Genomic DNA, 12,521 nt, shown 5'->3' with positions numbered 1-12,521 from the left:
CCCTCTCCCAACTCCACATTTTAGTGTCCAGAGCTGAGCCCTGACACCCCCCTTCACCCCTCCTCCTCTCACCATTGTCCCTGCTCACCAAGTACTTCCGGTGCTCATCCTTGCTTTCTGCTGCCTCCTGCACCTCACCTCCTGATGCTCCTTGACATCACCTTCAGGACAATCCACAATCAGACACTTCTCCCATTTCCACCACTGGCAACACACACACACACACACACACACACACACACACACACCATCTCTCCTGTGTCGAGCCAACCCTCGGCTCCCAGGCCCTTCTCATGGCAGCTACCAGAGTGATCGTACTAAAATCTAAGTCAGATCCTTGCACCTCTCTTCTCAGAAGCCTGCAGGGCCCCCATTGCCCTCCAAGTAGAAGCCAAGTTCACGGAATGGCCTTACAGGACCTCCCCATCCTTCCCTGCTCTCAATTCCTCCCTCTCTTCTCCTTGTTCACTCTGCTCCAGCCACACAGACCTCCTCACTGTTCCTCCAACACCCAGGCACAGTCCTGCCTCGGGGCCTTTGAATGGGCGGTTCTTTTGCCTTAGACACTTCCCCAATGGCTCCCTCCCCAACTTCTTCATGTCTTTACTCATTTGCTCCTCAGATCAGTTTCCCTTCATGGTAACTTCTCAATGCCAAAGAGAGAGGAACTGTAACCAACTATTCTTTTGGAGAGTAGTTTCAGTTCTCCCTGTAGTCACTTCTACTTGGAGGAAGATAACTGCTTTCTTAATTTCGTGATGACCTTGATGTCAGTTCAACAGAATCACCCAAACAGAGAAGTCTACTTTCAATTTAGATAACATGGAGTTGGGGGAAAGGAATCATATTTCCCAAACCTTTCTCTTTACATATGAGTCAGTCTCCCCCGAAGTTCTCTTTCTAACCATTACTTTCGGTAATGGGCCAGATATTGAACAGTAGGCCAGATATTAGATATTAACCTTCCTCACTCAGGACCCCTGGTGCAGTGCCCCTGCCAGCCTACCACCCACGCAATATGCCCACCCAACTAGCTCAGAACCAGTGTCATCACGTGGCTCCTGCCCCATCCACCATCGTTGTCAGTGGGGTTGTATGGACAGAGGTAGATAGACCCTTACCTCCCACACTGATCCTGGATCCTTCACAGGATCCTGCCTCAGGCTGGTTCCTGTGCACGTGGCTCCTGCCTGTCGCGAAGCCCGTGCGTGGTAAAGGCCTTTTGTACTCACACAGCAGAGTGGAAGCCAGAATCAAACCATAGCTTTGGGGACATTGTGCTTGGGGCTCCCAGGCAGTCGTGTTGCCCATGTGGGGGCTTAGCTTTCTACAAGGACGGCTCCTGCCTGTCCAACACTAGCGACCTTTGGGGGCAGCAACTTCAACTTTGGATTCTTTTTCCTGCCTTGGCCTGAGCACAAAGTCCGGCACATGAACCTCATAGGTATTTCATGCAGTTTTCATCTATGCTCCGCTCGGTCAGGACCTGCAGGGATATTAATCCATCTCCATGGACAACTGGCCAGTGCAGGGCATGGCGCTCATGGGCCCCTGAGTTTTCTTGAATCTGCCTCATTCTCGTCATCAGAATTGATCTTTGTTCCCATGGGTTTAGGAGACATTGGATATTTAAGCAGTATCAGGGGCGTGTGCATGTTTAAATGATTATAAGGACAAATTGTACGAGGTCTCCATCCATGCATATTTTTCTCAAGTCAAGGAGAATGAAAGTTGAAGGAATAAAGAAGCAGGTGAAAAGAAGCTACTAAGTAACTTGCCCAGAATCTTCTGAACCCAAACCCATGGCAGTAGCTGTGAATTTCCTCACCATGTGAAGTGAAGGGAAAGCATGTGGTTAGCATTTTGGTGTCAGGAGGAACCTGACAGTCAGGACTGTGTCTCTTTCTCCAGCTCCAGTGGCTGTTAGATAATTACGAAACCGCTGAAGGCGTCAGTCTCCCCCGAAGTTCTCTTTATAACCATTACCTCCGGCACTGCCAGGAGCACAAGCTGGACCCTGTGAACGCCGCCTCCTTTGGGAAACTGATTCGCTCCGTGTTCATGGGCCTGAGGACGCGGCGGCTGGGCACCAGGTGGGTAGAGGGGGGTGTCTGACAGCCCGCACACCCCCCGTTCTTCCTCTTTCTTTATATAGAAATCAAGCTTTTGGAGAACATGGGGCTTCCTCCTCTGCCCACACTTCCTGACTGACAGGCCTCTGGGGGGACTTGGAGCAGCCGCACATTGGCGGCAGCATTGGCCTGGCCAGGCCAGGGTGTGGGCTGTGGTTCAGTTCTCTAAAGGTGACAGGACGCAGTGGTTCGCTTCAGCTCTCTCTTTGTTTGAAATTTTTCATAATAATAGGTTTTTTTAAAAGCTGCCTCTGGATTATCTAATGGAGTTGGATTTACTATTTCTTGATGCCTTTCGCTATACTTGGACCAACCTACCATGGCCTGCTCTTGGCCTATTGCTGCCAGGGAGCCTCATGTGGCAGATTTCACCAGACAATAACATGAACACCCCTCTCACTAGAAAAAAAAAAAGTGTGGCTACAGTCTCCTTAAGTGAATGGCCTAGAGATCATGTGGCCGTGATCAGTGACAGGCCTAGCACTTTCTTTCAGTGAAGTCATATAGAAGTGGGTGGCAGGGAACGTTCATGCCCTCTCAGAAGCCAGCATCCTGGCCAAAAGAATAGGCAAGTCTTCTCTTGATCCTTGACAGAGAATATCTTTACAGAACTGGTTTTCTGACTGCAGGACTTCTCAGAGCCTTCATCATACTAAAGTACAAGAGGGGAACCTCCCAGAGAGGGAGGTAGTGTGCAGAATTTCTCTCTGGCCACAGGGCAGCTTGTAAGCATTTCCCACAAGGTCCAGAAAACACTGAACCCAAGGGCCCAAAGTGCAGGTGCCAAAGCAGAGCACCTCCTGTCCTTTAGAACGAGCTGACCCCTGGTGTTTGGTTTCTAGGGGCAACTCAAAGTATCATTACTATGGGATCCGTCTAAAGCCGGACTCGCCCCTGAACCGGCTGCAGGAGGACACCCAGTACATGGCCATGCGGCAGCAGCCTGTGCATCAGAAACCAAGGTGAGTTACCAGGTTGAGTCTGGCTTGAGGAAGGGGACAGGCCTGGGTTTTTCTAGGGAGAACACAGGGAGGATGTTTCTCAAACATTAAATACATTCATATGAGGGGACTCCCATTCTGCAGTGGAGAAAAGAGACTCATTAACCTCAGTCCCCAGTGTCCCGGGAGAGCCAAGACATTCACCTCCACTGACATGAAGGGAGACCAGCAGGACTCGGGGCCAAAGATGCAACCTCAAGCTAACAGAAATGACGGAGCATTCTCTTTTTTAAAAAATATTATTTTTTAGAGTGATGTTAGGTCACAGCAAAATTGAGTGAAAGATACATATACTTCCTGCCTCACACACGCACAGCCTCCCCACTATCCACATCTCCCGCCAGAGTGGCCCCTTTATTCCAGTTAATGACCCCAATAAAGTTTCAATCGATGATCCCAATAAACCAATGACTCCAACAGCAGATGAATGGATAACTAAAATGTAATATACGTTCCGGTATATATGCAATAGAATAGGATTCAGCCATAAAGAGAAAGGACATCTGACACATGACAATAGGGATGAACCTGGAGGACATGATGCTCATGAGAGAAGCCAGACACAAAAGGACAAATATTGTAGGAGGTCCAGACATAGGATGTCCCTAAAAGAGTCAGATTCATAGAGACAGAAAGTAGATGGTGGGAGACAGGGGCTGAGGAAGGGCAGGGATGGGTTAGTGTTTAATGGGGACAGTTTTAGTTTGGGAAGATAGAAAGTTCTGGAAGGGGATGGTGGTGATGGTTGTACAACTATGTGAATGTACTTAATATCACTGAGCTATACACTTAAAAACTATTAAGGTGGTACATTTTGTTATGTATATTTGACCAAAATTATTTTAAAACTAGAGACCTGGTGCATGAAAATCATGTGGGGGCGGGGGGAAGCTCCCTTAGCCCAGCCTGCACCCTCTCACAATCTGGGACCCCCTGGGGGATCGGATCTAAACCAGCAGTTGGACATTCCTCTCACAATCCAGGACTGCTGACTCCTAACCACTGGCCTACCTGCCTGCCTGATAGCCCCTAACCAGTCTGCCTGTCTGCTTGATTGCCCCTAACCACTCACCTGCCTGCCTGATTATCCCTAACTGCCTCTGCCTTGGCCCCCACTGCTGTGGCTTTGTCCGGAAGGATGTCTGGAAGGTTATTCGTCTGTCCAATCTAATTAGCATATTATGATTTTATTATTATAAATTATACACACACACACACACCAACTGTACCCTGTTTAGCCCTGTGCTCCTCAGGCCCCTTCTAGGCAGTGTTCCTGGAGCCTCATGGTGGCACGTGTGTTTTCTACACAGGTATCGGCCAGTCCAGAAGTCAGACAGCCCTGGGGACAATGGCTCGCACAGCAGCCTACACAGCACGCCAGAGCAGGCCATGGCCGCCCAGAGCCAGCACCACCAGCAATACATAGGTGAGTAGTAACACCCCCTCCCTGGGTACAGGGCCTGCTGTGAAAGCTCTGTATCTCCTCAGCACTTCTGGGTGCTGTGGGTTTCGGCACCAGCAGCATCTAAAGGAGTGCATTAAACAGTTTTCTTGTGTGGCTTTTTTAATATATAAATTTATTTTTATTTGAGAGAGATACATTGATTTTTGTTGTTATTGTTCCACTTATTCATTGGTTGATTCTTGTACGTACCCTGACTAGGGATCAAACTCCCAACCTTGGCATATCTGAACAACACTCCAGCCAACTGAGCCACCACCCGGCAGAGACTGACACCATTTTTGTTACATAGAAAGTTTTAGATAAACCTTCCTTGTGGCATCCCTAAGATTTTAGAACCATCAGCACATGTCCCCAAAATTAATGTATAAAATGACCGTCAAAAAATAAATAAATAGCCCTGACCGGTTTGGCTCAGTGGATAGAGCCTGGGCCTGCGGGCTGAAGGGTCCCAGGTTTGATTCCAGTCAAGGGCATGTACCTTGGTTGCAGGCACATTCCCTGTAGGGGGTGTGCAGGAGGAAGCTGATCCATGTTTCTCTCTCATCGATGCTTCTAACTCTGTCTCCCTGTCCCTTCATCTCTGTAAAAAATCAATAAAATATATATTTTTAAAATAATAATAAATAAATAATAGCCCTGACCACTGTGTCTGTGCCTAGAACATCGGCCTTGCACAGAGGGTTAAAGGTTTGATTCCTGGTCAAGAAACTACTTGGATTGCAGGTTTGATCCCTGGATCTAGTGGGGCATGTGTGGGAGGCAACCAATCTCAGATTGATCTTTCTCTCTTTCTCTTTCTTCCTTCCTCCTCTCTCCCTCCCTTTTACTCTCTCTTTCTCTCTCTCAAAAAAAAAAAAAAAAAAAAGAAGAAGAAGAAGAAGAATAAAAAAATCAATGGGAAAAAAATCCTCAGGTGAGGATTAAGAAAAAACACACACACAACTAAATAAAATTAAATGCCCGTCAGAGAGAAGACTAGATGTCCTATTTTATTTTTTAATTCTCACATGAGGATATGTTTGCTTGTTTGTTTGTTGATTTTAGAAGGGGAAGAGAGAGAAAAGGAGAAACATCTACCGTTTTTCCCCAAAAATAAGACATCCTCCGAAAATAAGACCTACTTACAGGTTTCCTTCTGAGTGAAATATAAGGCATCCTTCCGAAAATAAGGCTCCCCCTAGGCTAAACATGAGAGATTTGGTCCACTGATTCTGAAAGAAATGGAGTCACAAGAAATTCACCAGGAAATTCAGGAATTGGATTGTTATGATGATGTTCCAGATGATGATGACATGATTGTCATTGAATAAATGAGTAAATTCTTGATACTGTAGGATTCACAGTTTGTCTGGTTTGTGTTGACAACTACCGTACTACCGTACCGTATACAGGTAATAAATTTCCTTTATTTTCATTTAACAATAAATGTGTACCGTATTCTTCTTCATGGAAAAATAAGACATCCCCTGAAAATAAGACCTAGTGCATCTTTGGGAGCAAAAGTTAATATAAGACACTGTCTTATTTTCAGGGAAACAAGGTATGTGAGAGAGAAACATTGATCAGTTGCTAACCAGGGATCTAATCTGCAACTTGGATATGTGCCCTGACTAGGGATCGAACTCGATACCTTTCGGTGAACGGGATGATACTCAAAATAGCCGAGCCACCTGGCGAGCTACATGCCTATTTTAAAACCTGTCGGCTCAGGGCAGCAGCAGGGTTTGGCTATCCTCCTGGGTTCTTCTCCTTGTTTAACTGGGTGCTCAAGACCCTTAAAAAACTGGATTTCTCCCCTCCCAGTGCCCTCACAAAGGGCTGCCTGGCCCTCTTCCCTGGGAGCTGTGGGAGAGACCGTTTCTCCCCCCCCCCCCCCAACCCAAGCGGCCCCACTGCTTTCTGGGGATTGCATCCTAACCAAGAGCCTGCCATGGGGCATGCCCAGGGAGTGTCACTGGGATCAGTGTCAAGCATATGTATTTTTAATGTATTTCTTGAGCCTGAACAGAGCCCTCTGTGTTGGGTCTTCTGAAGTGGTTGTCAGGCCTGGGAGGTCACCACAGGGCCAGCCTTGTCCCTACAGGCACTGCTCTGGCTGGCTCCCCTGGTGGGGTGATGAGAGCACTCACTGTGACTGGGCCCTGGCTCAATGCTTTGTCTTGTCTCAGCGTATTTCATGTTGCTCGGAGGTGATGCTGCTGTCCCATTCTGTACCTGAAAAACTGAAGCCTACAAAAGCTGTGTAACTGCTCGGGGAAGCCAGGATGCCGCCCAGGGTTGTCAGGTGGTCACCACCACTTCTGGACAGCGTCCCCCAGCGCAGGGGACACCCAGCCCATCTTCGGCTTGTGGACCTTCTGCAGGTCTGCTGACGACCCGTTTCCATCCCCCCCAGATGTCTCCCACGTCTTCCCGGAGTTCCCAGCGCCTGACCTGGGCAGCGTCTTGCTGCAAGAGAGCATCACGCTTCAAGATGTCAAGGCCCTGCAGCTGGCCTATCGGCGGCACTGTGAGGTGACTGCCCTCTCCAGGTGGCCCCCGGGAAGAGCCCACCTGGGCTGTGGGGATTCAGTGGGAACCTCGGTGCCCCCAGGGCCTGGGTGCAGAGCCCAGGGTGCCTCCACAGCACTACCAAATCCTCAGACATCCCCAGGCGTCCCTGACAACACAGACCCAGAGCGGCCCCTGCTCCCTCTAGCCTAGGAGCAGATAGAATCTTTGCCCCCTGGATAGCGCCCCTTTGTCCATTTCCATCTCCACTGTGGTCTCTCTCTGATTTCAAAAGACTCCTTCCCCCACTGCCTGAATGACCACTGACTGCTTAGAACGTCCTGATGACATGTGATTCACACTCTTATTTATTTATTTATTTATTTCAGAGAGGAAGGGAGAGGGAGAGATAGATATATCTCTCCTGCATGCCCCCTACTGGGGTTGGAGCCCGCAACCTGGGCATGTACCCTTGACCAGAATCAACCCTGGACCCTTCAGTCCACAAGCCAATGCTCTATTCACTCAGCCAAACCAGCTAGAGCAATCCACACCCTTTTGAACATCCACATTCGTGTGTCTAACGGGCCAATTTTACTTCCAGGCAACATTAGATGTCGTGATGAACCTCCAGTTCCACTACATTGAGAAGCTGTGGCTTTCCTTCTGGAATGCTAAAGCCTCCTCCAGCGACGGCCCCGCCTCTCTACCTGCCAGGTGCTGTAGTTGTTCCCCCAGACAGGCGTGACCCACAGACAAATGCATCAACTTTCCAAGAATTGGCGCTCCCCCATAATTACATGTTGGTTGTTTTTTTGGGGGGTTTTTTTTGGTTTTTTAAATATATTTTATTGATTTTGTACAGGGAGGAAGAGAGAGGGATAGAGAGTTAGAAACATCGATGAGAGAGAGTCATCGATCAGCTGCCTCTTGCACACCCCCTACTGGGGATGTGCCCGCAACCAAAGTACATGCCCTTGATCGGAATCGAACCCGGGACCTTTCAGTCCCCAAGCCGATGCTCTATCCATTGAGCCAAACCGGTTTCGGCTACATGTTGTTTTTATACTTCTGACAGTTGATTTGTAATTTGCATTGCCCATTCACTCGGCTCACCTCATCTCCCCCGTTCCCCCACAGTGATGAGATTCCCGAAGCCACCATCATCCCGAAGGACAAGCTGGTGTCTCTGTGTAAATGTGACCCCATCCTTAAGTGGATGAGGAACTGTGACCACATCCTCTACCAGGCCCTGGTGGAGGTCCTCATCCCCGACGTGCTGCGGCCAGTTCCCAGTAAGCAGCTTGCTCACCTGCCTTCCTCCTTTCTCCCCGCACCCCTGCAGCCACCTTGTCGGGTCCAGCTCAGACTGGGACACTGAGAATCAGTGAGAGCAGCAGCTTAGTCACCCTGGAAAGAAGCTCACTCTTGCCTGCATGTTTTCCTTATCATTGATCCCGGGGAGAGAAGGAGGGAGGGCCTTATGGCTCTGGTGAGGGCTGCCCACCCTCAGGTCACACTGCCCATCTAGTCTGGGCTGGGCTTAGGGCTTCATGCTACTGCCCAACGCTGTGGGCTTCTGGGTCTCTGATGTCCCCAAAGGAGTTCTAGACTGTGTGGCCCAAGTCTCAGGACATCCATACCCTCCAGGCTGCTGCATTCGCTGAAAGCCCTAGGGATAGTCTGAATCCGGTTTTATCCCACTTCCCCCAAGTTGATATGAGGCTGAGCTCAGCTTCCTCCCAAACATGTGATTCTTTAGCACTGAAAGGTGATTCTATAAAATTTTCTCCAGATTCCTGCATCTTTAATTCAGGAAGGGAGGGAAAAAATGAAATCATAGGTCTCACTGGCTACACCCATTGGGGCTGACATGGACCTTCCCAGGGAACTAACTGGGAACTGCCTGCCAGGCCTCTGGTGGTGGTGACAATGCCCACCTCCCGGGGGCACTGTTGTGCCAGCCCCTGACTTCCAGACTTTCCTGTGGGCTCCCGGCATCATCCCAAGTGAAGGGTGAGCAAGGTGGGTACCTGAGGCCTTGTTGTTTTTTGTTGTTGTTGTTGTTTGTTTGTTTTTTGTTTTTGTTTTTTTTAAATATATTTTATTGATTTTGTACAGAGAGGAAGGGAGAGAGATAGAGAGTTAGAAACATCGAAGAGAGAGAGTCATCGATCAGTTGCCTCTTGCATACCCCCTACTGGGGATATGCCCGCAACCAAGGTACATGCCCTTGACCGGAATCGAACCCGGGACCCTTCAGTCCCCAAAGCCGATGCTCCATCCATTGAGCCAAACCGGTCCCGGCAGTTTGTTTGTTTTTTTATCCCACCAGAGGATATTTTTTCCATTGCGAGAGTGGAAGGGCGGAAGGGAAAGGGGGAAGAGAGAGAAAAAGAGACAGACAGACAGACACACTGATGTGAGAGAGAAACAGACTGATTGCCTCCTGCATGCATTCTGACCAGCACTGGGGAGTGAACCTGCCACCCAGGTATGTGCCCTTGACCAGGAACTGAACCCACAACCCTTAGGTGTGCAGGCCAATGTTCTAACCACTGAGCGAGCATACTGGTTAAGGCTGAGGCCTCGCTCTTTTTTTTTTTAATTGATTAAGGTATTACATATGTGTCCTTATCCCGCTTTGTGCCTCACCCTCCTGCTCATGCCCTCACTCCCCTGGTGTCTGTGTCCATTGGTTAGGCTTATATGCATGCATACAAGTCCTTTAGTTGATCTCTTTCCCTCATCCCCACCCTCCCTTATCTTCCCTCTGAGGTTTGACGGTCTGATTGATGCTTCTCTGTCTCTGGATCTGTTTTTGCTCATCAGTTTATGTTGTTCATTATAATCCACAAATGAGTGAGATCATGTGATATTTATCTTTTGCTGACTGGCTTATTTCGCTTAGCAAAATGCTCTCCAAGGCCATCCATGCTGTTGCAAATGGTAGGAGTTCCTTCCTTTTTAGAGCAGCATAGTATTCCATTGTATATATATACCACAGTTTTTTAGTCCACTCATCTGCTGATGGGCACTTAGGCTGTTTCCAAATCTTAGCCATTGTAAATTGTGCTGCTATGAACATAGGGGTGCATATATCCTTTATGATTGGTGTTTCTGGTTTCTTGGGATATATTCCCAGAAGTGGGATCACTGGGTCAAATGAGAGGCCTCACTCTTAACGCCTCCAGCAGACACCACAGGTTACACTTGGCAGGGGACCTATGCACATTTATGTCAGTGCTTGGAAACCCCCGGTCTTTCTTGAACTGGCCTGCTGCTTTGTGCCAGGAAATGGGAAACAGCATAATGATTGCATTTATCCTATGGTCTTGCCTGCCCAACAACTGTTAAGTTGTGTAGTAAGTCTGTATTAAGGTTTGAATTTGGGGTAGATTTGCTTTTACATTGGGGGATTTTTTATTTTTTATTTTTAAAGAGTCCTATTATTTCCTTCTTACTGTAACCCATCTCAAAGTAACTTTAGAAGTTGATAGAATATATTTACATGCATGTGTATCAGGGTCTGTGTTTCAGCACTGCTGACACTGGGCCAGGTCACTCTCAGTGGGGTCGTCCTGGGCACTGTGGGGTGTTGAGCAGCGTCCCTAGTTTCCACCCGCTCAAGGCCCAGAGCACTCCCAGTCATGAGACCACATATGTCCCCCAGGGGACAGGGTCAGCCTGGGTGAGAACCCCTAGTGTAGACAGATAGGTGAACAGAGATGAACAGTCTGGACAGCCCTAACTCTTACTCCAGGCTCCACTCTCTAAGTGTCCCAAATTATCCCCCATGCCTTGTTCTCTTTTTCTCTGTGTTGCTTTTGGTGGTAACTTTCGTTACTTTTGTATCTCTTACACATGGCTGACCCTGAGGGGCGAGACTCTGCCTTTCTCTCTGTTAATATCATGTTTCCATCTCCCAGGCACCTTGACACAGGCCATTCGTAACTTTGCCAAGAGCTTGGAAGGCTGGTTGACGAACGCCATGAGTGACTTCCCACAACAGGTTATCCAGACTAAGGTAATTCCTGGGAATGGGGTCCTTCAGACCACACTGGTGACCAGAAGCAGAGGCCACAGGCCTGGGGCCCCTTGAGCCCAGCTGTGCTGTAGTGGGAGGGGGCGGGAGTAGCTCAGAGGAGAGGACTCCTCTCCCTCTGCTCTGGGAGAACTTGACTGCTGGGCCCTAGAGAGAGCTCCTGTGTGTCCTGAGGATCAATAGTCCCTTCAGGAAGTCCTGAAGATGCTGCTGATGTAGGATAGGTAGTGGCAGGGAGGGGCTCGACGAAGATGCCATTTGATGTGGCACATTTGGGTCAGCTCACAGAAGATTATTTCTATGCTCGTGAAAAGACAAAATTTAATCTCCTTGCTTATATTATCCTTATTACATTAGTCTTGGCCACAAATCAGAATTTAAATGTGGATATTTGGCCCACACGGGAAAAAGAGAACAACTTCTTGCAATTGTTCTTGCACACATTTCTTAGAGTTGCCATGTATAGAGGAGGCCAGATTTTGGACATCTGGTCTGCCTGCCTATAGTCTGGAATTGGTGTTAGGCCGGTGATACCGCAACTCCAGGGAGCAAAAGAACCACCTAGGTAGTCAGTAAATCACAGATCCCAAGGCCACCTCCACAGAGTCTGACCCAGTGGGCCCAGGAACCAGCATTTTCACCAAGCGCTCCAGAGAGCTGATGGAATTGAGTTCTAACCCGCTGATGCCACACTGTCTATTATATGTGATGTGTTGGTAACGTCTGTGTCCACTGATTCTCACTCTTCAGGTTCTTGAGTCTGTCACAAGGGTGCATTGCATCCCTCTTTCCTGCTCCTGAACTGTCCCTGAGTCCACGCCCTCCAAGAAGAGAAAATAGGCTTTCTCTACGTGCATTGCATGCGTGCAGCTCACCCTCTCATGCCATCTTTGGCCGCAGGTCAGCGTGGTTAGCGCCTTCGCCCAGACCCTGCGGAGATACACATCCCTCAATCACCTGGCGCAGGCGGCCCGGGCCGTGCTTCAGAACACTTCCCAGATCAACCAGATGCTCAGCGACCTCAACCGTGTGGACTTTGCCAACGTGCAGGTGACTTTCCCCACATGGATCCCCACAGCCTGGATGGGGCTCCAGGACCAGACTGCAAAGCAGGGACAACGTGCGCATGACCCCAACCCCTCGGGTCTAGCCGTCCACCCTTTAGAAAATGCATAAGCCCTCAATCTGCAGCCCATAGCACACCCAGCGCACATTTCTGCTGCATGAACTAGATTCAGGGTCGGCCCACCGAAGACCACAGGTCTCCACTTCATGATCTCTCAGCCTCTCACCTTCATTTTCTTTAAAAAATGTGCCTTCTGCCAAAACCAGTTTGGCTCAGTGGATAGAGCATCGATCTGTGGACAAAAAGGTCCCAGGTTTGATTG

General features: G+C 48.9%; 1 protein-coding gene across 7 annotated transcripts in view; it reads left to right on the top strand.

Moving 5' to 3' along the window:
• RFX2 (regulatory factor X2) overlaps positions 1-12,521 on the top strand; it is an 87,081-nt gene that overhangs the window by 70,152 nt on the left and 4,408 nt on the right. For all 7 annotated transcript variants that reach the window (XM_084885513.1, XM_084885512.1, XM_084885515.1 and 4 more), the window contains 8 exons: positions 1,912-2,093; positions 2,975-3,094; positions 4,444-4,559; positions 6,994-7,112; positions 7,693-7,805; positions 8,229-8,383; positions 11,018-11,115; positions 12,034-12,183. In XM_084885513.1, the coding sequence (XP_084741639.1) occupies positions 1,912-2,093; positions 2,975-3,094; positions 4,444-4,559; positions 6,994-7,112; positions 7,693-7,805; positions 8,229-8,383; positions 11,018-11,115; positions 12,034-12,183 (1,053 nt within the window). The remainder of the gene's footprint in view (positions 1-1,911; positions 2,094-2,974; positions 3,095-4,443; positions 4,560-6,993; positions 7,113-7,692; positions 7,806-8,228; positions 8,384-11,017; positions 11,116-12,033; positions 12,184-12,521) is intronic.

Source organism: Pipistrellus hanaki (assembly GCF_964339955.1).
Source record: "Pipistrellus hanaki genome assembly, chromosome: 5".
Classification (NCBI taxonomy): Eukaryota; Metazoa; Chordata; class Mammalia; order Chiroptera; family Vespertilionidae; genus Pipistrellus; species Pipistrellus hanaki.
This window is presented reverse-complemented; position numbering and strand designations above follow the sequence as displayed.